The sequence below is a fragment of the Mycteria americana genome, chromosome 3, assembly GCF_035582795.1.
Source record: "Mycteria americana isolate JAX WOST 10 ecotype Jacksonville Zoo and Gardens chromosome 3, USCA_MyAme_1.0, whole genome shotgun sequence".
Lineage (NCBI taxonomy): Eukaryota > Metazoa > Chordata > Aves > Ciconiiformes > Ciconiidae > Mycteria > Mycteria americana.
The window spans coordinates 52,711,738-52,732,995 of record NC_134367.1 but is presented as its reverse complement, the minus strand read 5'-3'; the positions used below and the strand labels follow the sequence as shown (position 1 = coordinate 52,732,995).

The 21,258-nt window shown below is 39.7% G+C and overlaps 1 protein-coding gene across 1 annotated transcript in view; it reads left to right on the top strand.

Moving 5' to 3' along the window:
- The window catches only part of CDK19 (cyclin dependent kinase 19), a 130,548-nt gene extending 110,874 nt beyond the window's left edge, over window positions 1–19,674 (top strand). Inside the window, exons 7-13 of the mRNA XM_075498559.1 lie at window positions 390–533; window positions 788–857; window positions 2,059–2,131; window positions 6,336–6,433; window positions 7,991–8,069; window positions 12,079–12,345; window positions 16,045–19,674. Coding sequence (XP_075354674.1) covers window positions 390–533; window positions 788–857; window positions 2,059–2,131; window positions 6,336–6,433; window positions 7,991–8,069; window positions 12,079–12,345; window positions 16,045–16,176 — 863 coding nt within the window. The 3' untranslated portion in view covers window positions 16,177–19,674. The remainder of the gene's footprint in view (window positions 1–389; window positions 534–787; window positions 858–2,058; window positions 2,132–6,335; window positions 6,434–7,990; window positions 8,070–12,078; window positions 12,346–16,044) is intronic.
- Window positions 19,675–21,258: the final 1,584 nt, after the last annotated feature.

The following is a 21,258-nucleotide window of genomic DNA, read 5'->3' as shown; positions in this document are numbered from 1 at the left end:
ATTTATAGTATATTTATTTCCAGTGTATCTTTATGGGGGATTTATAGTTTGGTTTTGATGGTCAGTTGAATGCCCTTTAAGCAATGTCGTCAGCAAATATTGTGTAGGTTTCTGCCATAACTGTGAATATGTTAAGTGTTGGACTGCCAGTGTACAACTTGAAACAGAATTTGGAGACTCCAATTTTGACTGAAAAAAAGTACATCTCCAGATTTTACCCTTTTTTATATATTATATTAATGCATCATTTTTAAAGTACTGTGTGTAATTATACTGTGAGGCATTTTATCTTACTGTGGTTATACAGGTGTTGAGAAATTGTGCAGAAACAAAACCCAGAGTGATGAAGGTACAGTAAATTTGCATGAATTATCCTCCATCTTTCTTAGATATCTGGGCAATTGGCTGCATATTTGCTGAACTATTGACTTCGGAACCTATATTTCACTGTCGTCAGGAGGACATCAAAACAAGTAATCCTTTTCATCACGATCAGCTAGATCGCATTTTCAGTGTAATGGGATTCCCTGCAGGTAATTTATTTTCATTAAAGCGTCAGACGTAATGCTACTGAGTTGTTTTTTTTTCTTCTAAAGGAAATGACTAGTTGTATAGGTACGAAGAAGCTGTCACTTTGATGGATTTGGAAATGCTGATAATTATGGAACAATAGCACTGGCCAACAAACAGAAAGTCAAACTACTACTGTAGTTATTACTTCTTGTGTATTACTTAGCCTACACTTTCAGAATTGTAAATGCTTCTCCTTTTTTCCCCCCCACCAAAGATAAAGATTGGGAAGACATAAGGAAGATGCCAGAATATCCAACTCTTCAGAAGGATTTTAGGAGAACAACGTAAGTGATGATAATGCAACAACAGTTCAGTGAACGTAGCAGATAGGCAGAAACTGGCTCCTAACCTCTGACTTTTTGGGGAGGGCATTTTGCAGTATTTGGGTTCTAATGCTGTGGCAGCTGTCCTGTTTGAATTAGCTGTTCTGCTTGAATGGTGTTCTCTCCCTCAGCTGCTTGTTAAAAGCATCAGCTGAGTGGCCTCCTCATTTCTCTAGAAGGGGTTGTTGTAAGTGCCGTTTAATCTACAGCAGGCACAGACAAATAAGCTTGCTTAAACCACTTGTATTAGCTGTTCAAGATAACTTCATGCATTTTGTGTGAGAAAGAATAGGGAAGCACCTCCCTGGTCCTTTTGACCAGCAGATACGTGGAGACAGTGAAGTAGTGGACAGAAATTTCTGTGGAAGGTAACATGTTCAAAAGGTTGTGATGCAAAGCCTATCTGGGATCTGAGAATTTTCCACTTTTAGTGTTTCCTGGTGCTTTGGCTAAATTAGTCAAGTGGTGGTGATAGATCAGAGGGTGTAAGGAGCAACACAGACTCTGTTCTAAGGCAGAGGACATGGATTCAGGAGTTTTGGATTCTGTTTCCAGCTCTGCCGTGGATTCATTGTGCTGGCTTTAGACAAGATATGAAGCTTATCTGTGCATGAAGCTTCTTTCTTTTGAAAATGGCTATAGATAACCTCTGGATTTGCAGATTAAAAGTGAGGCACAGGCCATACATATTTGGGACATTTTTGGGCTTGGGAACTATAAGGACTGTATGGTTTGCTGCAGGTTGGGGTCAGGGAGACAGAATGGTAAACTAACTGCTCTGCCAAGTTGCAACTGGAAACAACAGTGCTAAGCTATTACAAACTGCTGTACGCTTTCTGTGGCAGAGTTGCTTTAGAAAACTAGAGTATAAACTTCAAGTTGAGTTTCTCTGTCATGCCCATGTCAACAGCTTATCCATACACTATAAAAGTTGCATGTTCCATGGAAATAATCTGTACACAGTTGATAGTATTCCTGTTAGTGAAAAGCACACTTTATGTGTGCAACTGCTGGATAAATATCTGACATGTTTTCTGATAGCAGTTCTTTTTATAGTTTACCTATCAAGGGCTGGTAAATGTTTTCATGATCACTTGGTACAGTTCCATATTCTTAATGCTGTATTATTTCAGAAATGTCTTTATTTAACTGTATTTTTCAGATATGCCAATAGTAGCCTCATAAAATACATGGAGAAACACAAAGTCAAGCCTGACAGCAAAGTTTTTCTTTTGGTAGGTACAATTTAAAAATCACTGTGGTGATAGGAATGAAATGCATTTCTAATGGTAATATCTGTGTCTGTTCTTCTATCTCATTCTAATGAACACTAATGTTAAAGAAAGCTATTTATCACTAACTGGCCATTTTTGAGATATGTTTTCTTCATAAACGTTCATGCTAAGGGTGTGCTTGGTATTGAACATCTGAAGGTCTTATCTAATAAAGATCTGCAAGGCACTCATATACCCAGCCTTACCCTTAGGTCTGCTGTTCAAATAGGATAGTGAGTATTATGTCCCTTGATTCCATGTTGTTTCAGAGAGCTAAAGAGCTCCCAAGAGCTAAAGAGTTTTGTGAAGAAAGGGAAGAGGAAAGGAGAAATTTAATTATTTCCTGTAGTAATTTTTTTTTCTTTTTCTTCCTTCTGATAATAGTCTACCTTTGTTCTGTGGGTGATTCCAAACAATATCCCTAAACATGTACTTACTGGTTACCTACTTGAGTCATTCATTGTAGGTGAATTCAGTGTTGCTCTGTCTAATACAGAATCATTTCTGGATGCCTCTGTGATGACTTGGTGCTGTCTAAATTTAGGAATGAAGTTCAAAGTGACTTTGCTCATGCTGTGAACAGGGAGTCTCTGTAACGAGGCTGCTAGTGCAGTTTGAGTTCTAGTGGTCTGTTTTCATCACTAGTAACAGATTCGGCATAGCAGTCTTCTCTCTAGGTCTTGGCAAAGATTTGCTCTTTGACTTGTTCGTAGCTGCCGGATGATGACATCAATAACTGTGGAACAGAATAGGTTGGTCCCAAGTGGGTGGAAGGGAAGCATTCACATAAGTGTGAGACTTCAAGAAAAAATAAATAAAATTGTTAAACTTGATTTACTGGGCACACATTGGAATGATCTGGAGGAAGAGTCTAACTGAAAAGACAACAATTGTAAGAGACATCATTAGTTAGCACCTAAATTTCCCCCCGTTTTCCTACTAAAGGTGGAAGCCACCGGAAACCCTGGTGGAAAGGCAAAGAAGCAAATGGGTTGCTGTCAGCTTATATGGTTAATTCATCAAAGCTATGAACACAAAATTGAGGGTCATCTTGGGTGGGTAGGCTACTTTTCCAGGGGGAAATATTAGCCACATCTTTAAAGAACACGAAACTAACCATCGTGGCATATTATAGATATTTTTATAAAGGAACTTTTAATGATGGAGAAGTAGTGAGACAAGGTTATTACAAGGTGACTGAACAAATACATAGGTGTCTACCTATGTATTCCCCTATATAATTGTGAGAATGAGAACTGAGATATCCAAAAGTCTAAGGGTTCTTTCTGAACATCATGAGGAAGACAGTTTGCTTAGCAAGGTTGGTTCTCTTAATCAAATTTTTCTCACTGTTCGTAATCAGGAATGAATAAGGGTGGTTTAGTGATCAACCACAGAGATGGAGGCTGGTCTCAAATAGGTCAGTCTCCCAGAGCTCTGCATAAGAATGCCCAGGAGCATGGCAGCCTTCTTGATACCTCGTTGCTGCGCTGAGGAGGTCCATATCCCTAAATTGCCACAGCCATGCTACAGCAAAGAGGCTCAGTACCTGCCTTGTGAAAGATCCTAAAAACCAGCAGATCTTGAAGGAAAGGTGTGCATTGCTCTCCCGAATCAAGAGATTAGAAATGTGTCTGCTAATGAGCTTGGAGGAAGCAGACTCCTTAAAACTCCTTGTTCATATCCAAGGTAGTTATGTTATTTTTTTGAGGTAACCTCCATCTTGCAAGGTGACCTCTGAAGACATCTACTTTGTAACCTTCATGGGTCAAGACTTTGTGCTAATGAGTACAGAAAGTGTGGCGCATAGAGAAAATATGGCATGAAGTAGACCAGTGCAGGATAGCAAGGGACTCTTGGCAAAGAGGAGGATATTGTGCCACTCTGCTGATTGACATTGAATGTTAATATCTACATGAAGGGCAGAATGTTTTCCATCCAGGAAGAGGCATCTGTTCTTGCTGTCCTGGAAAAGTTACAAGCATAGTATTTATAGCTGTCGTGTCAGGCCAGTAGAGCCTGACAGTGAGCAATCTTGAGAGCCGCTGAGAAGTATGAGACTGTTGATGAAGTCCAGGCTCACAGGCTTTCTATATTGTGTTAGCAGCTGCTACCCTGAAAGCAAATTGTGTCCAGCCATTTTTTTTAGTCATTTCCCTAGGAGCAACAGAAGCTACAGAAAACCAGACTTTGTCAAAGGAAGTTGATTCACAGTAGCATCACTGATAGGCGGGATATCTCACTTGGAGTGATGTTGTGTGTGGAATGGGCAAACTGAATATATCCTCTGAGGTGGAGAGGGATTACTAAGGGAATATGCAGATCATTAAAAGGTCCAAGATATCTTTAGATCAGCTGCTGTGGCCTTATCTTTGAATAACAAAGAATACAGGTCATGTCTGGAGGCAGCTTGTGATGAGGATGCTGTATGGCAGAAAGCTGGAGGAACTTTCTCTTGAGTAGTACTGTAGCAACCAGTTCTGAGGAAGGAGTCCGGGGCAGCAGCTGATGTCCTGTACTCTTCTGTCAATGACCACATCTGGTACCGAAGACCAGGAGTTGCTTTATACAGAACATGAGTGTTTGTCCTTGCAGTCACTGTGGAGGAACTGGGAAGACGAAATGTGCATCACCTGTAATGGTGTCGCAAGCCACTAAAACTAACAAAAATTTTACACGTAGGGAGAGGTGGTGATTTGAAAGAAGGATGCTGAATACCAAAACTGTTGTCTGTATTCAATGTATCATGTGAGGTCACTATGTAGAGAGCCAACAGCACACTAGAGGTTGAGTTTGTTAAGATACACAGGAAACGTATGGTTAAGGGTTATCTGACAACACAAGACACAGTAAGTGTGCCGTGCAAACTCTCCAGGTGTGTGCAATGCAGGGCCATCTTGAGGTGTATTTCTGGACAAGCAGCAGGAATCAATTCAGGAGCTGGTTGCAAGTGAACTGATAGGTGGAGAGACAGTCCAAATGGCTCTTCGTTGTGTTGTCAGTCTGTTGGGGTCCGTGGCACATAAAGTATGGAATAAGGAGAGGTGGGAAGGAAGTGCAAAAGTACAGAAAATTTTATAAGACCTCATCTTCAAAGTAGGGTTAACTACAACTATTGAGAAAGGAAATACAGGGAATCATCTTTCTTGATCAGGATGAGTGCTTTTACTGAGGCTGTTTCCTGTACCATATATGTAGAATACAGAATTATACAACAGATTTTTGATTTATTGGAACAAAAAGCCCTGAACACCCATGCCAAAGTCACATTCTTTTGCTGAATATCCAGGGAATTTTTGTTGGAGGCCTGGAAGATAGAGTTTGAGTTAAGATGCACTTTACAGAAGGAGTTTTATTTTCACTGTTGGCTTGAATTAAGAGAATATTGTGTGAGAGCAGGATGCTGTATGATGAGCACCCAAATTTCCTACTGTGAGTTTATCAGAATGTGATAAATAAATAACTAGAAATGGTATGTTATTCCTATAACTCATATTTTATACTACTAATCTATTTTAATCCTCTTTTATAGCCTGCTGCAGTCAACAGCATTCTAGCTAATAAATTTATTATTGCTTTCCTCCTAGCAAGGAAGAAAGGTTACTAGGAAGGGTCTACTCCTCCTCTTTCTCATTTCAGTACTAATTAGAGTGGGACTGGGAGCTGTGTGAGTGGCAGAGTGCTCTGACTGTGGAATGTCGCCAGTACGAGAGATGAAGATTTATTGTTTCTGTCCCTAAAGTGATATGGAGACACCTGGCCATGTTGTCTCTTCTGACACCTTTTTTTTCCTGTTGACTGTGTCAGCAGTACAGAACAGTATAAAAGCTGTACATGTACTACAACAAAACACCATTATTTAGCAATGATGCTTTATGAACCTGTAATAGCTGAATTTAGTGTCGCTTTAGCACAGCGATTCAGCCTCACAATTAATATTGCCTGATACACTCTAACTGTATTTCTTACATGAGAAGTGCTTCACAGCCATAGCGCTTTGATGGATGTGGATTCTAGTGCATGGGAACTTTACTGAACAAGCAATGCTAACTTAGGCTTGTCTGGACAAGCCACAAATAATTTAACAATCCAAGACATATAAGTCATAGTTTGAAAAATGATAGTTTGATAAGCTTTTTGCTATTTTTAATGTTATGCTTTGCAGCTTCAGAAGCTTCTTACTATGGACCCTACAAAGAGAATTACCTCAGAGCAGGCTTTGCAGGACCCCTACTTTCAAGAGGATCCTCTGCCTACATCAGAGTACGTATTCCCTCTTCTGTGCTCTTCAGAGGTGTCTTCTTTCTGCTAAATGCTAATCCCTGAAATGAGATGACAGCTGAGAAATTCATGGATATCTACCTATATCCACAAGAAGTAGTAGCTCAGGCATGCTCAGTAGAAACTATTAGTGTAGTACAGAAGTGTCTGTATCTGCTGGTGTCAGAACTGAGTGGTTGTGGACAATAACCCAATACTGCACTAGTGTTGAAATTCTGAATGTACTACCAAAGCTTGTGTGACAATATTATTGCAATATTTAGAGAATTAATCTGTGCCCTGTTCTGTTCTACGTTACATAGCTTCACAGAGCCCTGTTCTCCACTGCCTGCTTTCATTGTGGCTCTTCCTAGGACTAGGACAGTTCTGACCTACAGCCCCTTCCCATGCCCTCTTGCACAGGGTAGTAGTACAAGGAGAGAAAAGTGAAGAGATCAGTGACTGCCGAAAATCCCACAGGTCCCTTGTTCAGAAGGCTTGAGAGTATGGATTTTATATCTCTATATATTTTATTGTGTTGAAAAATTCAAATCATATATTCAGTTCCTACTGGCAGACTTTCCTCTTCCAGTTTCTCTTCCCAGTTTTTAGAAGCGTGGTGGTTTGTAGCATTATGATCCATAGGAGCTGGATGCAGGGAGACTTCCACCTTTGCTTTCACTGCTTCCTCAGCTAGTGGGCACACTACAAGGTGGGAACAGCCACTGGAGTGCAAAAGGAGTCTAGTTGAGACTAGTTGGGCATTTTTTTCTTTTTTTTTCTGTTTGGATAAGCCAAACACCACATAGCACCTAGATTAGGAACTGTTTACACACTTTAAAAAATCATGTCACGTTGATTGTATTCTGAATGCTGGCACAGAAATCTAAGAAACTGATATTGGTCAAGATCTACCAGTAATTATCTACTTAGTCTTTATCTGATACTATCCTGTGTAGAGCTATAGCTCCCCATGGATTACAGAATAACATTATGATAAAGTCTCTGCCATAAACATTAAGGAATGTTCCAAATCCCATTAGCCAGATGATGAATTTAAAAGCTATCTCTTTTTCTCTAAAGACCACCTGAGAAGCTAATTGAAAGTAACTCTGCAGTTGTGATTGGCAAATATATTTAAGTCTGCTGTAAGCCAAGGCGGGCTCATAAGACATTAATACTCTTTGGATCAGGCCCTTTATTCAGTGAACCCTGCATGTTCCAACTAGGTGTTGTGGAACCTCTGACACTGTGTTTGTTCATTTTGCCATCTGGATCAACAAGTGGTCGTTCTGGCATTTGGGCGTGCTCAACCATGCCATGATTTCTAAACGATGGCCTGATGCCAACAATAAAGAGATCTGCCATTATGATCAGCACCTAGCTGCTGGTATCTGCTGCTATCTTGGGTGATCACAGTGCCACTCACTTATGGAAACAGGACTCATGAAATGCAAGAAATTAAATTGTATTATATTCACTTGTTTTTAAATATAGCATTAAGTAAATGTATGTCATAGGTACATATTTGTGGAGTGTTTACTGTTTACTGTGTTTCAGTGTATTTGCTGGCTGTCAGATTCCATATCCCAAAAGAGAATTCCTCAATGAAGATGAACCTGAAGAGAAAGGGGATAAGGTAAAATAAACTCTCTTTTTTTTTTTTTAAGTATGCAATAAGAAAGAGTCATGGTGCTACCAAATGAAAATTAGTGAAATGTGAAGAGTTAAGCAAAAATGTGTTTTCCAGGCAAGGCTCTCTTAAAACTGCTTCCCAGACAGATTAAAAGTATCAGATGACTCTGGGGTGTCTCAGGTGGTATCACTAGCATGGTTTGCCCTGACCTGTAGGGAATGAGCTGGATGGGTTGTTCTGTCAGCAGTAGCCTGCTTTCAGCTGCCATCGTTCCAAGAGGACCTTGCTACCTCCTCCTACATCACATGGTGAAAATACATTGTGATCACATGAAAAGAATGGCATTTCCATTGTATGACTGGCATACATCCAGCCATTTGAAAGTAGATGGCTGTCAGGGTCTCAAATAAATAGTGGCAGCCTGCTTCTGGCACTACATCAGAACATCCATCTGCACACAGTTTCCTGATCATGTTTTAAGGGCCCTCAGACAAAGGAGTAATGAGGAGTATGAACTGTTCTGGTAGCGACAGTCTGCTCTGAATACTCTCTTTCCCATAGCCCCATAGACATGGGCAAGAACTTGTTTGTGTGCATAGTAAATTTTGGTGTGCTTTCAACATAATCTGTCCTGCTTTGTGCATGTAGCTCAGCTGTGCTACGTGACCACAGTGATTGTCCCATCATGCTGTGAAGGCTGGACAATGGTGCTATGATGTATGTTATTTTCACTTAAAAGCTTGTTATTTTCACTTAAAAGTGTACAGTGAGAAACCGACAGTAATGTATAGCTAGCAAAATGTGAAGAAAACAGCCTTAAACTGTAATTAGCTGAGGACTACATGAGAAGGAGTGTTAATCTTTTTGAGAAACCATTTGACTACGTGTATCTTCTGTTTTCAGATTTTCTGCATAACATGAGAAATGAGCAGAGTTTAAAAGTACGCCTATCACAATACATTTCAGATAACAAATTTTGTTTTCAGAACAGATATTGTAGATTCTTCTGTACTGTGAACAAGTGGTAACATCCTAGATTTTTGTGTTTGGATAGTTTTTTCAAAAAGTGAAAACAGACACCTAAGCAAAAATACGATGGAAGTCATGATACTGATTTGATTGTAATTTAGTTACTAGCTTTGCTTCAACTCTCTCAGCTTCAAAAACAAGAACAAACCTTATGAATTAAAATTACTCTGGCTTTTGTTAAGTCAGTGTATTTAAAAGTAAATATCTGTCTTTTTCCTGGGAGTATTGGGGAGAGGAAACAATGGCATGTTTATATTCAAAACAGCCATTATATAAATGGTCTTTGAGATTGTTGGGGACAGTCACGTATTTATGTACACTCCAAATTAAACTTTATTCAGACCATTCACGTAATATAAGTCACACATTACTCATTGAATGTGTTCCCACAGTGTAGAAAATGTGAAGGTAAAGGATATTCTGAAAGTTGGATCTGTGCTATGTTTTGTTTCTTTATGATGTTGTTGCAAGTGAAGGGATTTTTTTTTAATAGTGTTAGTTTCTGGTTTGTTTTTAAAACCATAAATATCTGTATAGTCCTTTGGAAACCTAGAGGAGTTCTCTGTGTTTGTTTATTTGGAACGTGCATCTGAACTGAATAACCTTTAACATAAGCGTCCATTCTTTGACATGGTTAATCATTAGTCAGCAAAGCTAAAATGAGCATTTGTAAAACAAAGTGAAAAGATTCTTTTCTCATTCAAATTCTGTTAGGCAAGTTTCTGCTGGCTTCGTTTCTAGGTAGGACCAGAATTTCATTTTGGTAATTTGTGCCTGAGAGGTGGTGACACGTGGTAATATGTTGCTAACTGTAGACCTTTTACAAGTTTATTCATTTAGGAACCACGATGAACTAGACTGACCCGAGGACAATGCTTTGGCTGGCGTAAGCTGTTTTTGTGCGCTAAGGTGGTGCAGCTAGACCCCAGCCAGAGTCTGACAGAGTAGATCTCAGTCTCTACCCAGGCAGCAGCAGTAGTAGCTGCACAGAAGAGCAAGCTCAGACTAGTCAGGTAAATTTTGTGCTAATATACAAAGTGCGAAACATGGGACCTACGACAAACTGTTGTCTTTAATTGTGAGAGTTCCTGCAATATTTGTTTACGCATAACAAAATTGCAGTTTTTTCAGCTCTCACAGTAGCAACCACCTCACTTGCATCCAAACACCCCTATGAAAACACAAATTTCGGAATTCTAGCACAAATATCACCTTAGTTATTGGTGTTGTGTAAGTGAAGCTCAAACCACTATGAAAAGATAAATTGCTTCTTAACAATTTTTTTTTTTTTTACAAGCTAGCTTGATTAACTTTTAAAATTATTGAAGTTTAAATCTCCCGGGAAACAGAATCTGACTGAGATGGGATTTGAGGACTACAAGCAGGAGGATACATTATTGGTTTTGCTAAATGTGAAATGGAAATACAAGCCACCTTGATTACAAAGAAGATTACAAAGAAGTCCTTGAAGATGCAAGGCTTCTTTGTAATCTTAAATGAATACATCATTGCAAATTTCATCTTAATGTATCTTGGGAGACGGTTGAGATGAATGGCATAGATACAGATCTCTTCTGGCATTTATCTGACGTAACTAAATGCCTTTTGGTGACTGGGGGCATCAAGAATTTTCTGCTAGTGGCAACTGGTTGTCATGATTTCTGAGAAACTAATAAAGTGAGGTTTTTATAAAAGGCTGCCATACTAAAGCTTTGATAATTATATAAGCAGATATTCTAGGAAAAAGAGACTATCCTGAAATGTTCCATACAGTATATTGGGGGGAGGGTAGTAAGGCTTTTTAATTCAAACCATGACAATTGTGTTTTTTTCCATGATAAACAAGTGACATATCTCACATTTGGAGCGAAATTGCTTTTATTTGCAATTCTCTTAGGTGCTTTAGTGCTCTGATGGAGGAGTCATCCCTGGTGCTCGACAGCAGACAAATGGGTGGTCTTTCCTTATAACTGTCTAACCATGGAGGGCAGAGTTGCACTCTGTTGTTTTCTAACCTTCCCTCCAGTTCCCTAATACTCTTTTTAGCCTGTAGCCCTCTGAAGCCAGAAAAGTACAATGTCTTTTGCTCTTGCGTTCCCCTTCTTAACTTTTTTCCTCCCTTTCATGGCACTTTTCTCTTTGTCTCTATACCTGCTAGGTCCCAGTGTCATCTTAATTGTCTGGCTTCTCTTCCTTTGCTAGTCTTCTCCTTCCCTTGCCAGATTCCTCCTTCAGTTGTTTCCTCCTCTTCTGTCTTCAACTATTTGTCTCTGGTCAATTTTCACTTTTCTGCTATTTCAGTAAGATCTCTGACCCTACGCCTAGCACGCCACGCTGGACCGTATTCCCAGTATACCATTCCTTAAAAGCACAGGAGAGCAAAACAGTAATGAAACCTGTTTCTGGTTCTGCCACAGAATTTCCTCGCAACCTGGAAGAAATTATATCATTTCTCTGGTCTCAATTTGCTTACCTTTCTGGCAGTAATGCTGCCAACTTCCTTTGGGTTATTGTAACATGTCATTTGTGAAAGTTTGAAAAGTGGTTTTGAATCGGAGTGAACAAGGCTGTTGAAGCACTTAGAATAATTTACTGTGGTTCACCACGTCTGCCACTGAGCACTAGTGAAATTTTGGGGGTTTTGATTCAGTTCATTAGGCGATTACTGCTTTATAAATGGTTCCTTCCATTCTCCTCTCTGAGCGCTTGGCTAGCTATAGGAGGCACTAGACTGTCCGTCCACTTTTAGTCTAGCTTGCTTTGTTAAAATGCCGAAACAACCGCAAATGGGATACCCCCACAAAGTGTGCAAGAGTGTACCGAGGACGCGTTTCTCCCGACACGCAGCCTTGCTGTGTTTTCCCATCGAGCAGGTGGGCCTGCCTCCTTCTCCACAGGCACAGTGGCGCCGGGGTTGGCAACCCCATAAAGCTCGCAAACTGGTTCAGAGCAAGTGACCGTGTTGTGTCGTTTCTTCCCCTAGAATCAACAGCAGCAGAACCAACATCAGCAGCAAACAGCACCTCAGCAGCAGCCGCAGGCAGCGCCGCAGCAGCCGCAGCCGCAGCAGCAGAACAGCACCCAGACCAACGGGACGGCCGGGGGTGCTGGCGCGGGAGGAGGGGGCGCGGGCACAGGACTCCAGCACAGCCAGGACTCCAGCCTCAACCAGGTGCCTCCGAACAAGAAACCACGCATAGGGCCTTCAGGCGCTAACTCAGGCGGGCCTGTCATGCCTTCAGATTATCAGGTACCTCTTGAATTTTTGCTGCGTCTGATACTGTAGGGCCAAAATGTCGTTTTCCCCCTTCCCCACTGCAAGAACAGATCATGTTTTAATGAACTTCTCATGTAATCTGAGCAGGTGTGCTATGATATATTAGATAAAAATGTGGGTTTAAAGGTTTAAAGTAAAAAGGTTTTGTTCTGTGGTTAGTAATTTTCAATAGAATACCAGTACAAGTCATTTCTGCTGCACCCTGTAAAGTGTTGAGGACTAGTCCACTCCAGGAAAGCACTTAAATGTATGCTGAACTTTATGTTTGAGAGTAATCTTACTGAAGCCAGTGGAACTATTTCATACACATAAATGCTGCGTTAGATCAAGTTCAGGATACCCGGCTCTTGGCAATATTAAATCCTGTGTGAGAAGCAGATCTGAGAAGGTCCTGAGAAGCAGAAGCAAAGTTAGAACCAGGCGCTCTCATTTGATTCCTGCTTCATTTTACCTCATACTGTCATATGTATGGAGCAGTTCTGTAGTTTATTCTAGTATCTTGCTAAGTCTACTTCTAATGTTAAAGAAAAAATGCATGTTAGCACAGGAATGATGTTTTGGTTCATCAGTATGATTCATTCTGAAGTATGGCACAAAGACACGCATTGTTTCTAATGTGACCAAAGTTGAATAGATTTCGTGTTTTCCAGTACAGTAGCATTCATAAGTAAAAGCAGTATCACTGAATTATTTTGGATTTGCATACTTGTCTTTGCTTACTAGTAGTATATTTTCCACTGAAAAAGTGACTTACACTAAATATAGAAAGCATTGAACTTACCAGGATCTTCAATACTTGTGAGTTTATACCTGCTGGGATAGTAATGAGTTGTAAAGCAGAATAAGAAAAAGGTAGATATTAAAGGTAGATTTTGAAAGATGTTAGGGATTCTGTATGCTACTAGCCTTCAAGAGGATCCCACCTTGGAGAATGGTCTTTTCAGGCTGCTTTAAACTTAAAATAAGTAGCTTTTAAAAAACCCAGCTCTGGAGTTGCCTTGACTTAGCCCTCCAGACCTTCTCCGCAGACAATTGAATTCTCAGTGCCAGACATTTTTCTCCCATTTCTGTTTTACTCTTTTAATTACAAATGATCATGAAGGCATTGAGGGCAATTTAAGGGTAAAGACAACTAGGTTTCTTTTTTGAAAAGTTCCAGACAGGCTTGAGGTCTGGACAGATCACTACGGCTGTCTGACTACACAGTATTTATGGCTGGCCTGTTTTGGTCTGTATTTTGAGGACTGGTGTGCTGCATTTGATGATATCCATTATAGAATCCTTATACAGCTCTCTGATTGGCAAACTTCCCACTTACAAGTTGCTAGCAGTCTAAATATCATTTTTTTCAGATAGTTAGATTATTATTTTTTTTTACCCCTATGACTCTTTCCTTCTAAACTTTAACAGCACAGGCATCAAAATTATGATCTCTATGTTTCCTTTGCGTCACTTGCTAAATTGTATGGTCTGATTATCCATTTTTACACTTGCGTTTGGCTATCTGCCCTTAAATTCTAGCTGACTGTCTTCTGTTCCAGAAAGGAATGTCTGCAATTTGTCCAAGTCTGACTTAGTTAAAAACAAATTCTCTTCTGTGGAACAAAAATAAGCATGGGCAAGTTAATGCATTCTTGTAGTCTTATGGCATTAATTTTACTCCATTATATCTTATTCAGAAGTAGGAAGAAGATTCCTTTTCCTTTGAGTTTCATTTAGCTTGTGATCTAAAGTCTCCCTTGACATTTTTTTGTAGTTCGCCAACCTCAATATGTGTTGCTTCCACAAATGACAGTGCCAATTCCTTGTTAAATTTTACTGAGCATTCCTTATGTGACCTTGGGTGGTTTTGCCTAGCATGGTGAGCTGAGGCTTTTCATCCAGAACAAGTTCCTATAAAGTCATAGCATTTATCACAATTATTTTTCTTTTCTGTTAGAAGTTGCAAAAACTTTCAGAATTTTGAGACAAATTTGAGGTTTCAGACACTCTGTTAGTAATCTAACCATGCAGGCCAAGCATAATCTGGTTATTAACAGCATACATTATTAACAGCTGGGAGACATCTCTTCCAAAGCCAGTGTGCTGAGCTGTTATCTCCCAAACTGACCCTTACAAACAAGTGAAGTTACTCCGTACAACTATTTTTTTTATATTGATATTATATTGAGATACAGAGGTCTGCAAGATTGGACTGTTAATCTCTCTTTAGCCTCACTGTGCTTTACCTTGAAACCAACCTTCATCTTCCTACATTAGACAGAAACAAGTAATGTGGTATTTTTAGGGTTTAGTATGTTTTACAATTTACATCAAGTTAAAGGTATAAAGCTATGTACAGAAACAAAGGGCAGAAGTGTTTTACGCTGCCTGAACTTTAGGTTCCTGCTCTTCATCATCCAGCTGAAAAGTTATCAGGAGGCTTTCACAGTTCTCCTGTTTGGGATCCAATGGTTAGATGAGACCGCTGACTGGAGTATTGCCTTCACTGAGCAGATCCTCGGTCTGTGGAGGATGTGGTATTCTTAGAGAACCACTGTCTCCATGGGATTTCCATTCAGAACTCAAACTTCTCCAGAGGCTTTCTGTAACTCATAATCCTATTTTTTAATCAGAATGTAGCTTCTTAACACTTTTCCTAGACAATTGCTGTTGGCCACAGTCTTGCTGATGACCCCTGCACATAGCAAAGTAGAACCATCAACTAGACAGTGAACAGAACTCTATTGAATGGCTGCCTGACCCTACACTTAACTTGGCTGGAAACAAACTGTTTGCTGACTGCAAATAGTTTTGGGTTTTTCTGTAGACTCTCCTTTCTTGTGGATTGGGGTAGGGTTTGCTTTGCTAGAGAGTATCCTATCCATTGAGCAGTACTTTTAATGCAAAGTGATTTTGCAGCTTGCATGATTTATTAATTTTGGACAGGGAATGAATATGGTAATAAAAGGGCAAATTCAGCAGGCTGGAGGTCGCAAATGATCCATGAATTTGGCTTGCTGAGATTGGGGTCCACTGAGCTAACATCCCAAACATTGGAGGGGAAAAAAAAACATTCAGGAAGATGAATGTTAGGTTATTGCACATACACATGCCCATCTTTAAGTAGTTGTCCTTGCTTCCAGTAGATAAGGCAGCAGGTTGAAAGGCTCACCTAAAATTATATTATTTTATCCTACTGGACATTTTTTCATTTAGATAAATTGAGTAACTCTTAGGTCATGGTTGTCTTTTTCTCAGGAACAGAATAAATTGTTTCTCTGTAACATTTAGTATTACCCATCTCGAAAAGGCTGTTTGTGGCCTTAGCAGTTTGTTCTTGAATTAATAGCACTTAGAATAATGATAGACATAAGTTTAAGAAACAGCTGAATTTTGAAATGGAGTCTGCTTTCTCTTGCATCCTGTGTATTTTTCCTTCAAAAAATGGGTGTGTACCTGCCGTACTTCTAGGTGTCTGCCAGTGACCTTGTGTATTTTGTGTGCTGTGTTAAGGCTGATTGCAGATCAGATTGATTACTTGTTTTATGGGACCTTAAACAGTAACACTGTTTAGTCAGCTTCTCTAACAGTCACATTTTAATGAGCTTCAGAGAAGTTAAAAGTTTCCTGAGCTGCATAGTCCTAACAGGCTGGTTTTCATTCCCCTGATCCCACTCTTTTTTCCTGCAGCACTCCAGCTCACGCCTGAGTTACCAAAGCAACATTCAGGGATCTTCTCAGTCCCAGAGTACAATGGGCTATTCCACATCGTCTCAGCAGAGCTCCCAGTATCACCAATCTCATCAGTCTCACAGGTACTGAGAGGGCTAACAGACTGCACTCAGAAAGGAATGGACTAAAAGCCAGAAGACTCCAGCAATATGAAGTTCATTAACGATGAGAAGAACCAAAAATACAAACTATGATGCAGAATTAAAATTCACGATGACAAAAGGAAAACTTCACTCACTGAAGACTTCCCCCCCACCCCGCCCCCGTCCCTTTATTGCCATAACGGAGATTCTCGTGAAGTTTTCCTTCCTCCCTGCCCTTGCATGTGCTCCATTGTGGTTACTCTAATGAACCCTTCTGATCTGAACCCAGCACTTAACTTCTTTAACCTTTGGAATTTTGAAGGATTCCTGGTGCACCTTCCTTATGCTGTAGTGATTGCCATAAATCTGTCTTTTCAATCTCTTTGATGGGATTTTAAAGTTTTAAAATCTTGAACTCCCAGGCTTTCAAGCTTGTATATAGTTAGTTTTATACTAGGCAAACCAGTTTAGCTATACAGGTATATTGCACCTTTTTAAAGCACTATGTTATTTTCACAGGATATTACTGTTTTGCTCATGGATGTCAAGAACAGCAAAATTTTACTGTTCCAGAGTATTTTACTATTCTGTTTTTATTAGTCTAGTTTTCAGGCGAGGTCTTAAAAATAAAAAATTTAAAAAATAAATAAAATTAAAAAAAGAAAAAGGAAAAAAGAAAAAACCCACCCAAGTCTCTGCAGCGACAAATATGCTTCATGCTACTGGACTGAACGCCAAACAGAAGATTGCTGATATTTCTTAACTCATTCACATTGAATTCTTGAAATCACAGTGATCATGCTCTGACTAGTTTTAAATTAAGCATTATTTTAAATGAAACCAGGACAGTCACATAAAAAGGAGATGCTTTCAGGATCTGTTGGAACAGAAGAATGGAATGTCTTCCCAGGCTGGACACCAAAATAGTCAGGAAAATATATTTACTGCCCTCAAGTCTCAGTAGGAATGTGGATGACGGGCTTGTTTTTCTGTTAAGCAACTGATTAATGTATGTGAGAGTTCTATAAATTTAGCTTTCTTTCACATTCCTGAGCCAGTTTTCTAAATATAAAGGTGACAGAAATACTAAGACTTGCGAAAACAAATGCATTTAATCATTTTATGTTAGAATTAATAATTAAGAGAAATTATTGTGCAGTTTGAAAAGCATGTTGAAAATTGTTCCTTTTTCATGTTTATAATGCATATTCTGTGTCCCTCACATTGCTGTGATTAACCCAGATTAGTTACACCAGATGCGCTTGATTGCACTGAAATGTTTCTTTTTCCCTAGAGCAAACATGTTTTGATTGTGCCTAAGGACTGTAAGTAGATGGGTCGCTGGCAGTAAAATCCCCAGTAAATAAGAGTTCAGAAGCATAATCAGAGGATTATTGTCCAACTTCTGCAACCACAGTTATTCGGAGAGACACAACATATAATTTGGGACAGCTTCATTTTTCCTTCAGCCTTCAGAAATAAGGCTGGCTCTTGTTGCAGAAAACCTGGAAAAATGCATTTAGAAAGCTACTAGCAATGTAACATCAGCGAGCTTCTACAACTGGTGTCCAGAGAAGAGGTGAAGTGAGAAGATTTTATATGTAAACAGTTAATGTTAGAGGCTTTTATACCGCAGTGTGTTGTCTTCTGTCCTGTGTCCATACAAAAAAATTGTATATACCCCTACACATTCACACTGAGGTTGTGATCAGACCTAGCAAGATGAGTAAATCTGTTTGCTCTGAGGAGAATGCTTTTCATCACAGCTAGACACATAACATGTTTCTACTGGATTTGATCTCCCAATCACCTTTAGTGCCCCCTTCCTCCTCAACCACGTGTTGTTTTCATACCTTTTGTGAGCAGTTGGCTTGCTTTGGCAATATCTACCATCATGTGGTTTTGACAACACTCAGCTTCTCTGGAAAAGCAACTAAAACCTGGTTTTATCATCAAATGGGTAAGAAGGTAGTGAAAATGAAATGAAACAATTTGAAGGAAAAATTATTTCTGGGAAAAATAATCTCCCAAAGGATACTTTCAATGTGTAACCCTTGAAATGCTACATGTTATACATACCCTAGTAGCCTGTTTGAAAGAACAGATTTTAATTGTTCCTTTATTTTATTTCAATGAGTCTGGGGTTACATTCTTTCCGTAAGTGGAATGTCTCACCTCTTAATGATGTTAGGATGAGGTACCTTTGAGCTAATAGATATTTGGCCAATGCCATAAAGTAACATTTCTTTTGTATTTTTGTGACTTGAATGTCACATTTCTGGAAATTAACCTTTGGCAGAGCAATTTTTGTTCCCTCTTGTTCTTTTCACCCTTCTGTTCTGTCAAAATCTTTTTGTCTTTTCCATTGTAGTTATCTAACATTTCTTCTCCCTACTGTGACCTGCAGCTGGTCATCAAAATTCATATAATGTCAGGAGGTGGTGGAGAGACATGTTACTGTACAGTTAATTAAGGTGGGCTCTTGTGCCAATAAGGCAAAACCATGGTGTAGATTAATCTGTATGTAGGGCGTGAAACTTCACAGCAATGTAAGGTGCTTTGAGTGAGCTTCCAGCTTCTGGAACGACTGCCACGACCTCTCTCTAAGCTGAACTGGCGTTTCTGCCTTGGTTAGGTCTGGTAGACGACCACACACCGCTCCTCTCTAGCTTTTGTGTGCACACGTGAAGCCGAGCTGACTTCCTCCGTTGCCTTCAAACTCACAACTGGGAGGAGAGCGAATAAAAGCAAAAGTGTTTGCTGCAAAATGTAGGTTGTGCACACTCTTCTAGTTCCTTCCTGGTGGTGAAATAATTCGCCTTTTCTTGGGAACTTGACGTGCGTTGGCGGGGTGGGTGGCAGTCACAGTGGAAGAAGCCTTGCTTTCCAGGGGTCATCCCGTGAGGTAAAAACGCTCCGCTTTCAGAAGTGAATCATGCAGTGTGTCGTGGGAAGCCAGGACCACGTCATTTTTATGGGGTTTTTTTTTCCCTGTGCAGTTTCATTAGTACTCATAGCTCTGTCTCTGCCCATAACCTTTACACCCTCACCAAAGTGTTTCACACCGGTACCGAGAGAGGCAGGTGACACGGGCAGAGCTGTCTTCTCCATCCTGGTCGCCTGCTGGGAGAGCGGGCCACCAGGCACAGCTTTGTCCATCGTGGCTCAGAGGAAACGGACATGTGGGGAATGAATGGGATGAGCAGCCTGGTCCGCATTGGTGAAGTTTATGTAGCACAAACTGCACAATGAAGGAAAAATATAGGGAAAGCTGCGAGTCCTGCACTGTATCTGTGACACTGTATCTGGGGAGGGGGAGGGAAGAGCATTCCTAGCGGGAGGGGTGGCGGGAAGCTAGAAGTGTTCAAATATGTATAATATTTTATATAAACATAATAAGCTTAGTTCCCCTTCATAATCTTCAGGAATGGTACTTTAACACCATTAAGCAAAGAATTGTTTTAGGATTAAATAAATGTATTGTACATAAGGCCATACGTAATCTTCTAAAAATGTCGCCAGACAGGAGCGATGTGTATTACTATATGAAAAAAAAGTCCTTAATGCACTGTTATCTCCTAAATATTTAGTAGTAAATTAATACTATTTAATTTTTTTAAAAATTTGTCTTGTGTAGACACTAAAAAGTATTACACAAAATCTGGACAGAACATGTCCTTTTTAACAGCAATTTAAAGAACTTTTTATATATGTAAGGTAGTAACTTTTCAAATTGTTCTAGTTGTATTTTCCCATGTTTACTATTTGTGGAACTGTGCCTGTCTATTCAGTTATTTTTTTTTCTAATAATTTCATGCACGCATCTTTCATTTTTGTAGTTTTCATTAGAAATTATTGTGTATGCGCCTCATGCTGCCACAAAACTTTGCCGTTCTAGATCTGTGGTGGCCACATTCGGCAGTGCCCGTGCCAATGGGCCAGCAAAACCACAAAGCAAAATACTTGTTTCTCATTCTAGAGTTGAGAGTTTACTGCTTTTAAGTTGTCCTGATGTCACTCTTGAAATGACTGTTAAAACTAAACTATGACTTCATTGCATTTATTTTATATTCTTGGTTGTAATGAAATGGAATTGACTTTGCTTCAGTGTGGATTTTTTTAATAAAATAATATACATTTGTAATAATAATAAAAAGGTCAAATCAAATAAGCGTGCTGGAAAGTTTTTGTAAACATTGGCTTTGGGCTACCAAGAGGGAAAATATAGCCCACAAAATTGCAGTTGTAATTATATTCAGGATGTTTATGATATCATACACCACACAAAACAAAGCTTGCGAAACCTCAGAGTTGAAATTACAGCTTTTAAAATGCCCATGAGGATATTCATGGGTATGTGTCTATCAAAATAGAATGAAGCCTTATGGAAAACAGAATCGATGGAGTGGTTCTCTTAGGTTTTGCCCACTGCTGAAAAGTATTCTGGCATGCCACACCGATGCCACTTGTTGAGATTCATTATTACTTGCGTGGCAATCCTATAGATGCGTCTTCTGAAAAAAAGCTGGTTTACTACACTCTAAAGCTAAATGCCCTCTTACTTTTTCCTCCTGCTGGACCTTGGAGGATTTCAGGTGACAACATGGAAAGCACAAGCTAGAGCATATTGGTGGGTTTCCAAAGTGGGTTTTTGTGTGCTTTGCTAGCCTGTGTGTTTCTGTTCCATCTAACCGTTGTTTCACAGATGGATAGTTAACTTCTTCCAAAAATCCCACCTGTCTTCTCCATAACAGTTGCACGGATAAGAATGGTTGGGATTTACTTGCACTACTAATCACGTTAAGAAAGAGGCTTCATTTTCTGATGTGCCTTTTGCACACGGGTGAGAATAGAAGTAGCCTTTTGCCAAAAAGCTTAGCCTGTGTCTCTGACACCTCATGGATAAAGAGCTGTTGCTTCAGCCTCAACGCAACTGAGCATCCCCTCATAGTTTCCTTTCTGCTTCTGCTGTCCTGTTTGTTGGTAAGATTGTGCTTAGTCAGCAGCTTTGGCTTGTACGTCCCTCTTAAAACCTCCTATGTTGGCTCTGTCCCAATCTTCGTTCTTCTACAGCATCTCTCACTGTTTT